Source organism: Anastrepha ludens, chromosome 6 (genome assembly GCF_028408465.1).
Source record: "Anastrepha ludens isolate Willacy chromosome 6, idAnaLude1.1, whole genome shotgun sequence".
NCBI lineage: Eukaryota > Metazoa > Arthropoda > Insecta > Diptera > Tephritidae > Anastrepha > Anastrepha ludens.
Genome location: NC_071502.1, coordinates 89646067 through 89665397, shown reverse-complemented (window position 1 = coordinate 89665397; position 19331 = coordinate 89646067). Strand labels below are relative to the sequence as shown.

General features: G+C 38.4%; 1 protein-coding gene across 1 annotated transcript in view; it reads left to right on the top strand.

Moving 5' to 3' along the window:
- The first annotated feature begins 8076 nt into the window (after nt 1-8076).
- The window catches only part of LOC128867166 (P protein-like), a 30748-nt gene continuing 19493 nt past the window's right edge, over nt 8077-19331 (top strand). The window contains exon 1 of the mRNA XM_054108262.1: nt 8077-10272. Within this exon, the coding sequence (XP_053964237.1) occupies nt 8077-10272 (2196 nt within the window). The remainder of the gene's footprint in view (nt 10273-19331) is intronic.

Sequence of the window (19331 nt, the reverse complement as noted above, 5' to 3'; positions counted from 1 at the left end):
GCTGATGCGCCACAGAGAAGTGGTGGAGCCCGTGAGGGAGGGGAAGAAAGCGAACTGAAGCGGAAATTCACACGTGTCGGTATATAATTTTATATGCGCTCAAAAGCGCCAAAGTTTATTTTAAGGTGTTGGAATAAGAGTGCTCCATTACAAGAGTGTGAAGTGTTGAAATTTGAAGTATGAAAAATAGAGTAAAATAAAAATGAAAAATGTATGCAAAGTAAATTGTGGAAATGCTGTGTTATTATGTTATTTGTTGCATGATGCTTCATCCTTCATGTTTTAGTTTTATTTTTAATTTTGTATTTATTTTCATTTTAAATTCTAGTTTTATTTTTTGTACATCTAAGGTAAAGTTCAAATATTTTTAAGAAATACTGCATGTCTTTTGCATCTATTTCATTGCAGTTGACAAGCTTGCATAGTTTGGATGACACTTTAGTTTATGACTGAGCTTTTATATCCTCTTTTGATTTGCTCATGTGAGGTGGTTTCTATGAGTGTAAAAAACAAATTTTTCTAAGTAAAGTATTGAAAGGAATGCTGTAAAATAAAATATGTGGCATTTAAAATTCTAACTACATACTTATAACAAAAATGCAAGGTGGCGCAACTTAATACAACTCAATATATACATATATATGTACATTAGGCCGGGTCGATTAGTTGGGAGGCAAAAAAATCGCCCATTGCTCTGAAAATCATATTCTATGGATCAAAATAAGAAACTTTGCCGAAGGAACCATACCTCTAAAACGAATTCTGATGTCCCCCAATTTGGGTCGAACTTTTTAGTTTCTTTTCTCCTGTAAAGGCCAAAAATGGTGATATTTTGAAATGATTGTATGGGGAACCCCCCAGGGGAGTTCCAGGGGATGTGCCACTGGCATGGGTGGATTGGCCGTCCAAAGTTAGTGGGGGTCGGTCATACATTTGGACTCGATTGGAGCACTCTAAATGGGTCAAAGTGGGATTTTTCGTTCGACCCAAATTGGGGGACATCAGAATTCGTCTTAGAGGTATGGTTCCTTCGGCAAAGTTTCTTATTTTGATCCCTAGAATACGATTTTCACAGAGCAATGAGCGATTTTTAAATCGACCCGCCTTAATATATATATATGAATTTTGGATATATATATATATACCTCAGTAAATAAATTAATAACTGGAAAAAATTCAGTCGCGTGCTTAACACATTAGCATGGCACAAAATTCATCATCCAGTTTTGTTTTTAAATAACTTTTTTACTAAGAAAAAAAAACTAATGATTTTGTGTGATGGAAATCTTTTCTCTTGACCTTTACTCTCTCTTTTGCGTGTCTGTTTGCATGCTTTAGCTGTTTAGTTCACAAGTGTCAAATTTGTGCAAAAATGATAAATTTTCCTATTTGCTTCCGATTACTTCTGCGCCACTACTTTCGATTTTTATAGAGAAGTTTGAAGGGAATATCTTTAGTTTATAGTAGACAGTTCAGAAAAATTCCTCCGTATATCTTTGAGTCTGAAGAGTTTTTGCAAAATAATTTCGATTTTTTTTTGTTGTAAATATTTTGTTGTATTTGGTCCACCACTGACGTTTGAGAAACTACGCGTGGTTCAGAGACAACTTGCTCTGCGTCTGCGGTTCTGCCAGACTGCATCTGATATGCCTTCGATTTTCGTTTATATCAAAATTTATTGACATCATTTTAGTACTTATCCTTCATACCTCAGTTCTTGTCACACCTAACGCCAGTAGGTGTCTGTCTGTTCATCAAAAATAGCAGGTACTTTTTTCAACACCGAGAATATTTTGTTAATGATAACAAGGGACTTAGACTCGCTAGTACATACGTTTCAATGGCTATAAGAGGATTATAAATTCTGACAGTGAGCAACGGCTTGCACTTGTCAAATGTTCGGTTCGCAAGTGAATTATTTCATAAACTTGGGGTGTGACTCTTAGTTCAATATAACTTATTGGGCCAAATTTGAATTGTTTGAACCGGCGTGCTTGCAGTTTTTCACACAAACGCTCGCTGGAAAACCTATAATATTCAAAAGAAATAATTGAAGTACCAATTTAAGTTTATTCTCAAAACGTCGAGCGCACTGTTGATGTAGTTCATAAACCTGCTATGACGTTCATCGATGAACAACACATGGACGGCATTTTATTTTAACTTGAGGGCCGCCAGAAATTCAGCCAACTTGAATCGCGCCAAAATTTGATTGATTAAAATTTCCATTAAGAAAAAATTTTTATTTGATGTATATTAATTAACATAAAATTTTTCATTTAATTCATGATGATCTTACAATTAATTACTTTATTGGATGATTTATAAGTTGTTTTTTTAATTTTACAAATGGTTTCATACGTTAATTATATTTGACACACAAACAGAAGAGCAAGAAGAGCGCGTAAATATCAAAATAAAGATTTCATCACTCAAATTTTTTTTTTTTTATTTAAAAGAAAAGTTATTAAAAGAACTGGATTATTAATTTTGCAAAACTTTCTACTAGAACAGGATAGTTAGGGTCAATAACTTCTTTTTTGTTTTTTGTGGTGAGGTTGGGTTAAAAATGCTTTCTTACCATAATAGTAACATAGTTTCCATTCCATTCCTCTTTTTTCGCATAATATCCTCAACGAAATTTGCCACGACATTCCAGTTTTCTTCGTCTATAAACATTTTTTCAATTATTTCTTCAAGTGTAAGAGCTGTTCTCTCAATGTTCCACCTCTCGCATTTGAAGTGGGCGTGTCCGCATCATCGTGTGCAGTATCTCCATAAATGAAATTTGGTAGGTTTACCTTTCCCATTCGCCACAAAGGTCCCATGTCCGGACAAATTCTGAGTGAAGTAATAGTTTGCTTCACCGTGCTTTCTCTCTACGAGTACCTACTCTTTTAAATGGGGTATTAGTTTCACTGTCCATCTACCATACTGCTCAGAGCTTCATAATCTTTAACACGTTGGCTGCGAATGTATCACTGGTGATCATTTCAAAAACCTACCCCCAGGTGCCAATGTATCACTGGTGATCATTTCAAAAACCTACCCCCAGGTGCCAATGTATCACCAGTGATACACGCCTAGGCCCCTAGATTTTAGGGGCTGGGACCCTAACGGAAAAAGTTTTGGGAAAAATGAAAGTTTACTTTAAAAGAAAAAATATTTTATTTCATAGTAAAATACAAAGTTTTGAAATAATACGAAATTAAAAATGAGAAAATTCAATTCAATTCTGGAAAAAGAAAAAACTATATTTTTTGTTTTTAATTTTAATGTAGTTGTTGAAAATGTTTAAGACATAGGTATGGTGACCTCCGACATTGGGCGCCGTATGTTGCCACTAGTTTGGCCTTCTTCCTGGCGACTGACGACGAGTTTATCGCCTTTAATTCTGAATAGCACATGCCGCAACGATGCCTCTTGCGCCTACCATCCTTTGTTGCTTCTGTCGACGTTATTAAAAAGTGTTTTCCCTGCGGAGGTGAGCGCGCTATTGAAGCGCTATCTTTTCCACTCACGAAAAGGATAATGCTTTGACGAAAGTCAGATATTTGCATTTTGGGGTTATTTTCGTTGTGTAAGATATACGTATTAATAACCGCCGTATTCAATAGCACGTCAAAAGCTACTTTATGGAACCAACGAATAGTTTTCCTTAAGGGACTGAAGTAGCTTGCCACTTGATCCGCCAAATCGATTCCTGAAAAAAATAAAAAAAGGAATAAAATTAATAAGTATTTAAGTAGATATGTATTTGAATTTTGGAATTTTAAAAGAGTTTAATTAACAAACCTTGTTTACATTTATTGTATTCCAATATAACGTTAGGTTTCAAAATATCTTGTCGAGTTCTTCTGGACTTGCTTCCAGAGGGTACAAGAGTTCCATTGCTTACCGTGGACAAAACACGAACCTCTCTCTTGTCCCTCCAGTAGCCAACTACCGTTCCAGCTTTTTCAAATGTGATGCATTCTCCTTTTTTTAATTTTTTTGTTAATTTAGGTATGCCTCTCCGGTTTTTTCTTAGAGTTCCTTGTGATCACATTTCAAAAAAAATAAGAATAGTTTTAAAAAACGGCAAGTGGTCACCGGTGAACACAGCACAAAAACGTGCTCATACGCGTCAGGAGCGTGACTTTTACTCCTGGTAAAAATATCTCGTTAAAATTCAAACGGGAACATGACTTTTTTTGCTTGGCACCTGGGGGTAGGTTTTTTTTTGTGATCCCCGGTGATACGTGGCAGCCAACGTGTTAACTTAGTGTGAGCGTTTGAATGCTAATGTCGAAAAACCTGAAATTTTTGTCTCCCATCTCCGTTCGCGCTCTTGTGCTCGAAGTTCTATCGGGATGGTTCCGCTGATAACTAAAACCGCTGCTTCTGATGCTGTTCTGTATCAGGTGCATTGCACTGATTGCAAAGTTTTTCGCCGGCATTTCACCCTTAGCGAAGCTGCTCATATTTCGCATCCGTATAGAAGAATCTGGAGAATTTTTTTTTACTTTTTAAATTTTTTTCACTTTTTAAATTTTTTTTAAATTTTAAAATTTTTTTAAATTTTTAAATTTTTTTAAATTGGTTTTGTGTTTTAAATTTAATATATTCTTTTTTTTCAAAATTCTTTTGGCAAACTGTGGTTTTTTTTTTATTTCTTTGTTAATAGTCGATGCTATGTTCAGTATTCCCTGTAAGTTTTATAGTGAGATTCCTATAACTTTTGGAGACGCATTCAAATACTAGGTTGTTCAATAAGTTTTGCAGTTCGATAAGAAAAACACTATTTTATACAGATACATTTTTAAAATACACTTTGTTATTCAGTGTAGCCTCACTGACCATCAATACATTTGCTCCAACGAGTGTCCCATATATGAATTCCATCCCTGAATTGATAATTGGAAGGGCTGCAAAATACGCTTTCATAGCTTTTCTGACCTCATCATTTGATGAAAAATATTTTCTACGCATGCAGTTGTTTTTGTCTGCAAACAGATAGAAGTAAATAATTCGAATTTTAATTCGTGGATTTTAGACCTTGTAAATATACTCTTCTGACACGATGCATTGGCCTAATGAAAAATAAATTTTTTCTTCTGCAAAGTGGCCTCTTTTTCACAAATTTTTCCCTTCGGGTGGCTTAAAATACTACAGTATTAGTCATAATTTATTGTTTTAGTAGTTTCCAAATAATCCACGATTAAAATTTCTTTCACATCCTAAAACCTGATCCTAACACCTTCTAGGAAGTTGGCAGATTTCTGGACAAGATCTTGTTTCGGGGTCGAAGAACCAGTTTCACACCGCCCTTTAGCCTCTTGGTTTGGTTTGAAATATTGGTGATAGACCCTAGTCTCATCCATAGTGATGAATCGATGCCCAAAGTCCACTTTATCCTTTCGAAAATGCTCTAAATGTTGCTGAAAAAGTCACATTCGAACGTGTTTCTGTTCCATCGGTAGCGAATACGCACCCATTGTGCACAAAGCTTTTTGAAACCCAATATTTGTGCCAAAATATTGCTTACGCTCCCCTATGAGATGCTTCCACTAAATCTTTTTCAGTCACGCGACAATTTTTCAATATGATATCCTGTATTTTTTCTACGATTTCTGGTGTTGTTGCTGTTCGTTAATTGATGACGAAAAGTCCTTATATACTTCTAATATTCGTTCATAAATTTTATTTGCTTTTAAACCAAAAATAAAAACTCAATTACTGTACGACGCTCCAAGCGGCTTAAAAAAGGACAACAACTTATGCTAGAGCTTCGCTAGCGCAGTATTTTGCATTGAATTTTCACTGGTTTAATGAACGTGTGAGAATATACTTGTGGTCCATTATTACTCAGCATAGCTACGCTATAAATAAAAAAAGGTTTAAAAAATTTGATGGTTGCTGTTACTCACAAATGTCAGGAAATGTTTTTCCCCAAAATAAACAAAAAAAAAATATTACGTTTTCCCAGTTTTTAATAAGTCTATCCTAGAAAGTCTAAATATAAAAAAAATATAAAAGTGTTAAAGTGCCAGTTGAAAAAATTCTATTCCAAATTTTCCACATTCAACAAATCTCAGGCCTACAAATTTTTGGTTCTAAAAAGTTTGCAGTTTAATCATGCTGAAGCCTAAAAATAAGTGAATTTTCAGGAAAATGGGCGACAATGTACAAAATACTTGGAGCACATGTCACTGAATTGCTACTTTTTCACTTAGCGCTTCTGGGTAAAAAATTTTTGACAAGCATTTGTTTTTCATCCTAAAATTTCGCTAAATTCTCATAACAAAATACCTCGCACTCAGATTACAGGGATTTAAGGTACAAGCACTTCTTCGATTATTCTCAATTTCATGATACAAAAAAGAAGATAATGTTGAAATAAATAATGTATCACAAATCTGGCATCATCCATAGTTTAGAGTAATCTCAAGTTCCCTGTTCTTTGCATTACATTTTTTCACTTCCTCTTAAAGCCTAGGCGAATCTATTAAAGATGGTATCCGCAAATCAACTGATTTATTTTGTTTTTTCTTTCGCCGTGTCCATGTAGCTGTAAGCCCAGAATAAAACAAAGCGAATACATTCCTCACTTTTTACTTTCCCAATACTTTGCTTTGACAATCAAACGTACAAAACATTGTTGTTCGTCTAGTGCCACCACCTTTAATGAATGTGCCTTGTCTTGAAACCAATAAACGAGAACACGTCGATCAGGGCTCTGCGTTTTACCAAACATTTTGAACAGATAATTTCACTTCCAATTAACGGATACAGGGGTTTTCGAAATTTCATAATTCGTTCGTGTTGCCAACAGCATTTGTGGAACAACATCAAGACCCACGCCACAAATAGGAGGAGGAACTCGGTCAAACACCCAAAAAAGGTGTACGCTTCAATTATATAGCCTATGATCAAAAAGTTCCGGGAATGTTTAATTTAAACGAACCGCTCACGTGGGAACCGGTCATATTTTTTTCTTACGTTGGTAGGACTGTAAAACACACATTTGTTACTATTTATCCGTTTTGAAGATGCTATACGTCGCAAACGGCCGGAAATGTGGGCAAACAATTCTTGGATTTTGCATGATAATAACGCGCCATCGCACCGAGCCCAAATTGTGCTGGATTATTTGACCAAACACCAAGTAAATACCATCATGCAAGCACTGTATTGACCTGATATGGCCCCGTGCGACTTCTTTTTGTTTCCCAAGTTGAAGTTACCACTTCGTAGAAGGAGATTTCAGTCGTTAGAAGAGATGAAAGAGAATGCGACGAAGGAGCTGAAGACCATCCCTTCGTCGGCCTACCAGGGGTGCATGGAGGACTGGGTTAAATGCTGACACATGTGTGTTGCTTCAGACGGGCCATATTTTGAAGGAGATAATTTAAATTTGCCTGAAATTTTTATTTTAGTTTTATTTAAACATTCCCGGTAATTTCTGATCATAGGATATATACAATAGTATGACGTTGGAAAATTTTTAGTGCTAGCAATAAATTATAAACTCTCGAAACTTGAAGAACTGTATGCCGGCTTCCTTGTATTGATATCTCGTATTTTTGCAGCTTGAGAATCAGCAACTGGTTTTTTTTCTTTTTAGTGCTATATAAAACTGTAGTCGAATCAGATTGAAGGGAATGGAGAAATAAAAACTATTTTTAGATTAAAATTTCATAGCACCAACAAAAGTCAAATGGCTGCTTAAGTTACGTCAAGTTAAGTTAAGTCAAGTTAAACTAAATTAAGTTTAGTATTTTACTGGTGATATAAAAATTACTACCAACTAACTGCCATTCTGTCCTAGCGATCCCATGCATTTTTTACAAAATTTCAACCAAAGCTTTGAGTTCGTAATTATAAAATAACTTTCACTTTTCATTTCCTGCCAATATAAGAAAAATTGTTGTAGGAAAATAGATTTTATTTTCTTAAAAACTTAAAAAATAAAACTTAATTTTCAACTTCTCTCACACTGAAGGAGCCTCGTTGGCTGCTTTTTGATATTCCCGTGTTTGGCGTGCCATGTCGATGAGGTCGGCCTTGAATAGGGATACCAGCGACCATGACTCAATGGAATCGGATATAGAATTCGTTGAGTGGCGTGGAGTAAGCAAAAAAATGACAAAATCTACCATCAAATCTGAATCTGAGCCAGCGCAGGATGCCAACATCAATGACAAACTCACAACGGAATCTGATGAGGAGCAGGGCCAACGCTTACATGGCGGATCATCGCCTTATTACGATACCGACGATTTCAGTGTGCCATCGACTTCTTCACCTGTAGAAGATGAACCTGAAATCGATTTTGAATCAGCCAAGAAGAGAAGGAGATCCAAATATATGAGAATTGCCAAAATTAGCGTGCTCTTTGTATTTTGGGTTGTTTTTACGACTCTGCTACTAATCAAAGCCGAACACGAACATGCCACATCGAATTTCATATGTGTACCTAATGGCACGGAGAAGATCTTTCATGTGCCGGAAGAGTCAACAGCGACTGGATTTTATATCACGACCACCGGTCCGTTTGTAATGATTTCCAAAGAAAAATTGCAAAAAATCGGCGATAAAAACAAAATGTTGACCATCAAAGTGGTGCAATCGATTGGCAATGGAACTGGAACGCGCGACGTTACTAAGGCTTGGATTTTGAATTTGGCGAACACTACGCAGAAAATTCATCTCGTGGAACGAAAAAGACTCTTCGCCTTGGGGGGAATGTCTCCGAATGATAGTAAGAAATTGCACATAAGCTTCGTAACGAATATACCCGAACCACTAGCACTGGAGTTCTACTACGAAGCGACGCCTATCAATTTAGTAATAGGCATCACTATTGCCTTACTGCTGGTCATCGGTTTTCACATACTGCTGATGATGGACATTGTGCATCGGGCACTGGCAGTCATCGTTTTCTGTACGCTGTCGATAAGTATGCTAGCGATGCTAAATCTGCGTCCTTCGCTGCGCACCATCATCGAATGGATCAACTTTGAGGTACTGTTGCTGCTGTTTGGCTTCACACTCATTATAGCTATTTTGGCGGAAACTGGCATTATCGACTACCTCACTTTGCGTACTTACGAGTTTTGCAATGGCCATATCTGGCCAATTTTGAACTGTCTTTGCCTCATCACTTTCATTGGTGCATTATTAATCGACAGCGTATTCGTGATCCTACTCATTGCTCCGATTACGATGCGTATAAGCGAGGTGATGGAACTTAATCCAGTGCCATTGCTTACCTGTCTGATAATCTCTTCGAATGTCGGTGGCACGTTGGCGCCGGATGGTGAGACGCCGACCAACTATATCAGAGGGCAAGAAGTATTGCGGCGCGAGGGTATCGATGCACTGCTCTTTATCGAGCACATTTTGCCCGGCATTTTGATAGCGGGCACCAGCGCTTACCTGTACATGCGCATCATCTATCACGACTCGAACAGCATGCGTTTCAAGGATGGCGCCGAAATTGAGCGTTTGCGTCGTGTCATTAGTGTGTGGTCGCGTACGGCAAAGAGTATTAATGCCTATTCGCAGGACGAAAAAGCCATGCGCGATACGGTTTTGTCGAAGGTGCGTCGTCTGCGTAAACGCTTGAAGCGTATTGGCAAAATGCCAACACCAGCATCGAACTACGATGAAACACTAAACGCACTCAAGTCACAATATCAGATCACCGATACGGTGCTGTTGGTCAAGTGCTGCATTGTTTTCGGTTTTGTATTGCTACTCGTGCTGCTGCACATAATTCCCGATGTGCACTATCTCTCCACAGCGTGGACTGCTTTGCTTGCCTGCATTTTGCTGCTAATACTCTCCGGTACGGAGGACTTCGATGGCATACTCGGCCGAATTGAGTGGTCAACAATGCTCTTTCTGGCCTGCGCCTTTGTATTCTCCAAAACTACAGTACAATTAGGGCTCTACGAGGTTATTTGCAATGTGACGGAGAAGCTTATTAAGTACAGTGGTTCCAGCATGAATTTGTTTGTTGGAATTTTGATAGTCGTGTGGCTTTCGGCATTGTGTTCTACCATTCTCACTGACTCTTCGGTGAGCTCCATGATGCTGCACACCGTTATTAATGCCATTGAGGACATAGATGAAAATCGTCCGCCGGTGCAGCCATTGGTGTGGGCAGTCATACTTGGCACTGGTCTGGGCGGCATCACTACCATTATTGGAGCTTATGAGAATGTCATCTGCGCTGGTTTGGCAGAGAAGCATGGATACCGTTTTCCCTTTCTCTATTACTGCAAGGTGGGTTTCCCCATTATGTTAGTATGTGTGTCGAGCATCACCGTCTATTTAATGGTTGCTCACGTCTTGTTCCATTGGCATTAATTGACTAGTAAGTGTTAAGTGAAACTTTTTTCTTGACCGTTGTTTTTGTTTGTTTGTATGAGTGAATTGTGAACAGCTGATTTATGTACATATGTATACGTGTATGCCAAAGAATAAATGATAAACAAAAATGACGAATAAACGCATGGATGAAAAATGTGCACTCGTAAATTAACTCCCCATGCAAGCCCCGCATATTATTATTTATTATTTTTAAGAAGAGAGAAAAAAATTTGTTTGGTGGCTTTAATCGGTGCGCAAATGGGATTGAATCTAGTGTGGTTCATAATTTCGACTTCAGTTTTAGAGAATGAAGAAAGGGTGCACCATAAGTTCAACTGAACTTATACTAAAGGGTGGTTAAGTTTTAAGGGCCGGTGTTGATTTTAAATAAAATACAATTTTTTTGGGAAATTATTATCATATCTTTTTATTATGATAATACTGGTATGGCTCAATTACGTATGGAACAAAATATTGGCCAAATGGCCGCCGCGGCCTCGGCGGCACACCTCCATCCGATGGTCCAAATTTTCGATGACGCTGAGGCATAATTGAGGTTCTAAGCCGTTAATGTGCCGAATTGTCTCATCCTTTAGCTCTTGACTTGTTGCTGGCTTATCGACGCTCATATTTTCTTTCAAATAACCCCAAAGAAAGAAGTCCAACGGTGTCGTTGACGTTTAGGTGTGGTTCACATTCAACATCGGCCCTTGAAATTTAACCAGTCTTTATATAAATATATTTATTGTAACTTCGTGTACTTTTATTGATGCCAAGAAATCGACTTTGATTTTACCTATTTTTAAGAGCGGTAATAAAAGTGATATTAGTAACTATAAGATTGAATTTTGTTGTGGTAAACAGATAGAGAGGCAGATGTGTATGTGTCTGCAGCGGCCGGAAAGCTGCAGTTATGGCCTTAAACAGCCGTCCAACCACCTTAAGGGTAGTTGAGTGCTGTAAATCCAGGCTGAACTATCTCGGTAGACATCATATCCTGATGTTAACATGGTTATGGGGACCCCTGGGCATCGCAAGTAACGAGATTTCTGATTCTTTAGAAAGAAATTGACCTCAAATCCCATTCTGCTGATCCCTTCTGCAGCCATCAAAGTCACGGTGAACAAACGGGTTACTTCAACCAACAAGCGAGCTTGGCAGGCAGAGAGAGACTGCAAATGTACAAAACTGCTGCTACCTCCTGCCATGTCCGACCGACTGTGGCAGAACCTCCTCATTCAGCAGAAAGACTGTATTAAGCTGATTGGACTGATGATGGGCCAGTTTCTATGGACAAAGCACATGGAAAAGGTAGGCTTCTCAGACGGTGCACTCTGCCCAGCATGTGGAGAGGAGGATGAGACAGCGGACCACTTTCTGTGCATCTGCCTGGCCTTAGCACGAATCAGACTCGAGGCCTTTGGCTCCTTGGCACCACAATATCTACTCAGATTTCTTCGGAGGTCGGGTACATTTGAAGAAAATTAAGAAGGGAATCCGAGCTCAGTACGCCTATTTCATTGCTTTCCGCCACTGCAAAGCCTTTGAACTCATTATCCAGGATAAATTGCTTTTTGCTGTGAAGAACATGGCGCGTCCGGAGCAACATGGTTTCTTTCCGAGCCGCTCTGCATTGTCTAATATTGCTGTCTTTTCGGATGATTGCAATATTAGGGTATCAGGTTGACAGCGTTTAAATCGACTTCTCTAAGGGTTTTCCATGTAATATTAATTAAAAAATGTATATCTATGCATTGTCTTCCTCCAGCCTTCTTGAGTTGGATCTCATCTTAGTTGCTCAATCGCCATTGCTTAGTTATGGTCGACAATGTTAGGTCTCTTGCTTTCGTTGCTTGCTCTTAGTTTCCGCAAGTTTGTATTCTGGGTCCGCTATTTTGGTTCGGTTTATTCATGATATTGGTTCTTTCTTCTCCTCAGTAAGATTCCTACTTTATGCAGATGATTTTAAGATTTACTCGGCGATTTGTTCAGAGATCACTACCTCTCTCTATTCTGAATTGATGCAAATTGATTTAGATGGTTTCAGTTATTGGTGTATTAATAATCGTCTATCGCTGAACATGAAAAAGTGTTTCCAAACTACCTTTTTTAGGCGTGCCTCTCTGGTATATACCGCTAATCACATACCTATCACGCCCCTGTCACATATAAGTGAAATTAAAGACTTGGGTGCAATATTTGATTCGAAGCTTACTTTTGCTAGTCATATACATTTCTTGCTTGCTTTCATTAGGCATCATAGCTCTGATTTCTCCGACCTTACACGCTGAAGCTTTTGCATACGGCGTTTGTACGTTCCAAACTCCTTCATTTGTTCTCCGTATTATAAGTGCAATGCTGCTAGCATGTAAGTAGGCGACATATCCCTAGTGACTCAAAAACGGATGAATACCTGGACATTGAACTGGATTTTAGGCTTACGTTCTGGCCCCAGATATGGCACGCGGCTACTAAAGCAGCGAAGATCACAGGAATGCTGAGCAGACTAATGACGAATACTGGTGGAGTATAAGAAGGAGGCTGTACAAGGAACAGCGACATTTAGACCTGCTTCAGCCCAACGCACTGTCTTAGGCGCAGCAGTTTTGTCATCAGCGGGGAGATATCTATCGACCTCATGGCACAAGAACGAGTGGTTGCGAGGGACTCTAGGAAAAAATACGCCACTACTAATGCCGCGCAACGGAGATGCCAAACCATGCAGCGATAGCAAAGCCGATGGACACTGAATCGAGTGGCAGATGAACGGCGAAGCTCATTCCCACAATAGGTAAATGGGTTCTAAGGAACTTTGGGCAAGCTGCTATTTCATAACTCAGCTCCTCTCGGGCCTCGGATTCTTTCGGAAATACCTATACCTCATGGATAAGGTAAGTGACCCCAGGTGCATATAATGTGAAGCATCGAGCGATGATGCGAACACACGTTCTTTAATTGCGACAGATGGCTGGTAGAAAGAGATAACCTGACAGAGCAGATTGGCGATATCGCGACGACCGATGTGATCGGCAACAATGCGTGAAAGCGGGGAAAACTGAAATACGGTTAAAAGATGCGTTGAAGGCGTTTTACCCAGAAAAAATATGGACCTCGACGCAGTACAACAAAGAGTAACCTCACAGACAGAGATATAAGAAGACGAGCCTATAGCTTGAAGCTGGCTACAAGCATGATATGTAGACCCAGACGTGGGTGAATAGAATTGGTTCATTTCATGCACGTCGTTCTGGGTCCTCTCGAAGTAATGCAGAAAGTAGTTCCGGGAAGGCAGTCTCCCCAGAAGAGGAGGAAGGATTGTTTTAGTGGCGCCACCACACGACGCAGTAGACGACGAACGCTGCAAGTGCGAAGGTATTTGGAACTCCTAACTAACCCACCAAAAAAGAAAAACAAAGCCTATAAGAATCTATTATATTCATTGGCTTACCCTTTGTTGGGTACTTGGTCGAGCTTCTTATTTGGGGTGCGCGTCTTGATGATGAAGCGACCTATCATTTTACTCCGATTCCGAAAGGTAAATGGTTTTATGAGGACCTTTTTCATGTCAAAGATGGAGGTTTGCATTGTCTGCTGAGGGTTTTTTTGTATAATTTGATATTTCATGCCTGGAGCCTCAAACCTGGACACTTCCGAATGGTAGTTGCGCACCAACACATTCGGCTATTGCGGCCGCGGTACTTAACCGCCTATAATCTTTGGTAGAAACCGATAGATCACATGGTAGTCTGGTTTTTAGGGAACTCGTAATTTATTGACCAAAATTTCTTACATAAATATACTCACAATATTACCAGTCGAGGGTCTCTGAAACCGATGGGTAGTTATTTAAAACTGTTACATTTATGAAACAGAAAAAAGTCAATTGGCGAACATTTTCGAACACGAAAAAATGCCGCAACTCATTAACTACTAAACTAAATTAACTTAAATTTGATACAAAAGTGAAAAATGCGCAAAAGACCTGCCATCGTAGCTTTGCAACAGCAAAATGTAGATACAACTTTTGGAAATCGGTATAAAAGCTGAGGTATATATTCGAAATTTCCACTGAAGAAAACATATCTCGGAACGAGTCCTCCACCATGGAGGAATTATACAGAAGCAATAAACAAATATAAAAAATAAAAAAATATTTAACTTTTTTTTTTTCAATTTAAAACAAAGCTCGCATGCTCCAGAACGCTGGGTAAGTGGCGCACTGCTGGTACATGGAATCCAATCCAAATTGAAATCGGATAAAACCGCGCCTACTTTTTAGGTGTAAATTTCTCTCCGTCCGTCTGATGTTATAAGCTGTAACTCGAGAAAAAGTTGAGGCATTTTTGCGCCACCCAGCGAGTGGCCTTGACATTGATACAGTGTGAGTTTACACTCAAAATGGGTGAGATCGGCCGCGTCCAACTGCCGTACAATGATAATTTTCAAAAAGAAAAAGTTCTGTCATATACTAAACTTCGAACCTATGCTGTGTCAACATTTTCTATACCAGAGATCTTTGCTCCCCCCATGGGCATGGCTCACTTAAAGTTCAAGCAAAAGACACCCGCACCATTTCTAACATTCGCAAGCGAGTTAAATTAAACCTAAATTTACATATGCATGTACGTGTGTATGTTCTTGCCTGACTTTTATGTAATGTACATATATTTTGTGTATTCATGTGCATAAATATCCATTGTCATGCGTAAGCTACCAACAAAATGACGAGTAAAGCTTCGAAATTGCTATTGTGTTTGCTCACAATTTGTAAATATTTATGTAAGTGTAGGTATAACGGTAACTCATAAATATCTCAGTATACTTACATATCCACCCATGTGTATCACAATTTCATGCATACACATATAGATATATAGGCATGTATTTACTTGTATACATCCTGCAGTGGAACACCAAACTATTCAGAAAATTTTATTAGTTTACAACTAGAATTTCTTAACTGGTATTGAACTAGTCCGAAAAAGACCGGACTTGTACCGATTGTACAACGATTTATTTATGCCTATTTTATTTAACTTCAAACTTTAAATAAACTTTTATTTCACTATGAGAGGACATATTCATGGCATTTTATTAAATCTAAGGATTCAGAGCTTAAAATGATTCAGAGCCAGAGGTAAAAAATGATGATGATACTTAAGGGGGCAGCCTGGTTTATAAGGTCAAAAAAATCAATTTTTTTTTTTCGTTTTAAGCGATTCCTAATATATTTCAGAATATTCACACAAATCCAATATTTCCGTAGATACAAAGCCAAAGGTAGGCGAGCGTTAGGTAGTTACGCTGTGACCGGACAGCTATAGTACAAACTTTACCTTCTTTTCTCGACTTTTCATTTTTATGATTTCTTTGAATTGGCGTACATGAATGAAAAAAACTAATGAACCTTTTGCAATGAATCATAGCTTGTTCCCTTCAGTATTAAATTCTCTTCTATTTGAACTAACAAAATAGATAAAAGAAAAATTTTCAAGATTTTTATACCAAGTTGAAGTGATTTTTTTTTTTTATAGAAAGGCATTTTTTTCTTTAAGACCTCCAAAAAGTTGAAATTTTGGAATTTCTCTCAGTTTTCTTAGTTCATATAGAATAAAAAATCATAATAATTAGAAATCCATTTGAATTTTTTGCTTTAGATAATAATTACGAGCTGTATCTTGTACGCCAGTTGGAAACTCTAGCATTGCAGCGCTCTACTAATTTCTATGCTAAATATTTTTTTCAACTTATTTTAACCAGTACAAAAATTTTATATACTTTTTAAATGTTCATTAAGAGATAGAAAAAACTTTGCAGTGCTAAATTAATTTTTTCCTTAAAAAAAAAAATCGCAAAGAGATGCAATTTTTAGACCTCATAAACCAGGCTTCCCCCTTAAGGATAGGACTTAAAAGTATTTATACATTACATTTCCAGTTCGATTCATTTAGTCTCCGTCATGACCGGTACATCTTATAGTTATGCAATTTTACTTACTTCTGATTCAAATGTTAATAACATCTCTTATAAAAGGGCAATAGAAACTTATAGTACAGAGCGTCAATGGAAGATTTAAAACCAGGACTGAAACATTTTTTGTTTTTGTTTTTTGAGATTATATATTCTCGAAAACTGCTCTTATTGTAGGTTCATGAGAGTGATCATTGGCTTTAAGCACAAGAAGATAAAATGAGTTTTGAACACGAAGAGCTTTCCTGGGTATATTGAAACAAATCAGCCCGGGAAGTTCAGAACAGTCAAGGGAGCTACTGGTGACTTCGTAAATAAACATAAGAGATTGTATCATTATTTAGCCTTCAAGTGTCTTTCATCTGCTACATATAGCGTGAATGACGAAAGAGAAATGACTCTTCAAATTCTATCGGTTGTAGGGCAAAGCGAGTGCACTTACAGTCTGTCTAATCGAAGCGTTGCCGTCATAGCTAAGAAACTCATTTCTTTATGTTTTTCGGTTGAGAAGGTTTATAATACCTCTCTATAGACTTTAAGCAAGCGTTTGATAAACTCAACGGAAGAAATATCGATAATCACCTAAAAATCCTGAATATACCACAAAAATTCATAAATTTGATTAATTTGACTCATATACACGCAAACGTTAAAGTAATAATGAATGGCGAAATATCTGACTCCTTAACACTGATTTCAGTAATCAGCAAAATGGATCAAGCTGATACAATATTTTATAAATCGACACAAATATGCGCATACGCTGACGACATTATGATTAATATTGAAAGAAATAGGGAGGCTCTTCAGAATGTTTCCATGTGGGCCTCGAGATAAATGAAGAAAAAACGAAATACATGACACGACCCTTTCATGATAATCACATCAGAATCGGAAGTTATATTTTTGAGCTCATTCAAGAGTTGAAATACTTAGGCGTACTACTCAGCATAAATAAGCATCCGTCTTTATCAATAGAAGACCATATTCAGGCAGCTAACAGAGCATACTTTAGGCATATCAAACTTATGAAGTCTTCATTGATATCAAAGGAATAAAAACTCTACTTGTACAAAACTATAATAAGACCGGTTGTCTCCTTTGGCTGCAAAACATGGGTCCTTAAAGTTAATGATGTGCATTTACTGATGCGATTTGAAAGAAAATTCTCGGAAAAATATTCGGCTCTATAGGATTACAATCCGGTACACTCCGTATACGGTATAACTACGAGCTCAGTGTCTTAATCGCGGGAGGAAATGTAGCTCGGTTTATAAAGTTCCCAAGATTACGGTGGCATGGACACGTCCTAAGAATGAGAGGTCGGCCAAGGTGACGATGGTTGCAAGACGTAGAAGACGACTTACGTAAGATGAGAATCTCACAACAAAGAGCGAAAGCTGGCTTCTGAGAAGAATGGAGGCATACTGTAGAGGAGACAATAGTCCTCCCCGTACTGTAATGCCAATATGATGATATGGTTTAAAATGCCTAAATCATCATCAAAGCTGCCGTCGTAGCAGTTGTATGTTCGGATACTAAAAAACTCATTCCTCTCGTTTGGAAACGTGGCACAGCCTGGAACTCCTTTCGCATTTCTTTACAGTGGCGTTTCATATTCCTCATTACAAGATCTTTTCCTGTGCGATTGCGTCCAGGTCCGGCTTTTGCATGCACAACTACTGATTTCCGACATTTCCTCGCTGCTTAGCAACTTCTCAATTTCATTTTCAGTGGGGAAATGAAACGTTTAGACCAATTCGATTCTAGTAACTGCATTGAATGGGATTAAAATATTCTAGTTATTATTCGCAATATGTTAAATAACATGTACAGTCACCACCATTGGCTATGATGACCTCTCATATTCGAGACACAGTTTGTGTTAGTTTCTGCGGAAGTTGTAGCTCCAATTCAGCTGAATTTGCGTTGATACCTATTCGGCCGTCCATAATTGGTTTTCCTTGGAATTTTTGCTTAACTATTACCAAAACACATTCAATAGCATCACGCATCAGGTGACAGGGAAGGCCAATCTAAGATTTCAAACCCATTTTGCTGCTTCCACTCTTCTTCGATGCTTGTCTTGTAATCGGTGTCTTCTTGTAAAATCTTGGTTAGTCCTTCCAAGCATTTTTGCAGCTAACGACAATAATAATTTTTGGTAAATTTTGCTCATCAAAACTGACTGCGCATTGCCAGTGAGCTCAAATGAACGACCAAATATGAACCTTCGCTGCATGCTGAACAATTTGTTGAAGTTGTCGATTATTAGCAGTACCCCAGGACCGACATATAAAGGGTTTTTCAATAAGGGCGGGTAGATGTGCAGAATGTCAATCGTGGCGTTTGCTGTGTGGCACGTAGCGCTGTCCTGCTGGAACCACATGTCGTCTAGGACCATATGGTTCAATATGGGCCATAAGAAATTGGTTATCATCGTTGTGTAGCGCTCGCTGTTGACGGTGACCGCCTCACCAACGACGTTTTCAAAAAAGTACGGACCAATGACGCCGCCGGCCCAAAATCCACACCAAACGGTAACTTTTTGAGGATGCATTATCACCTGGTGAACCTCGTGTGGATTGGTGTCGTCCCATATACGGCAATTTTGTTTGTTAACACAGCCATTCATCCAAAAATGCGCCTCGTCACTAAAGATGATTTTTCGCCCAAAACTGGGGTTCTCTTCCAAACGATTCGAAGCCCAGTCAGCGAACAAACGGCGTTGTCTATGGTCATCAACTTTGAGCTCCTGGGTCAGTTGGATCTTGTACGAGTGTAGGCCTAAGTCCCGACGCAAAATTCGCCAAGTTGAAGCCTGCGAAAGGCCAAGTTCTTGTGCACGGCGAGGAATAGACTGCCTCGGGTTCTGCTGTACACTTTCACGGACCGCGGCAATGTTCTCGGCTGATATTGCGTTCCTTGAACGTACTGGTGTTGGCTGATTGTTTACTGACCCGGTCGTCTCAAATTTGGCCACCAAACGTTGAAAAGTCGAC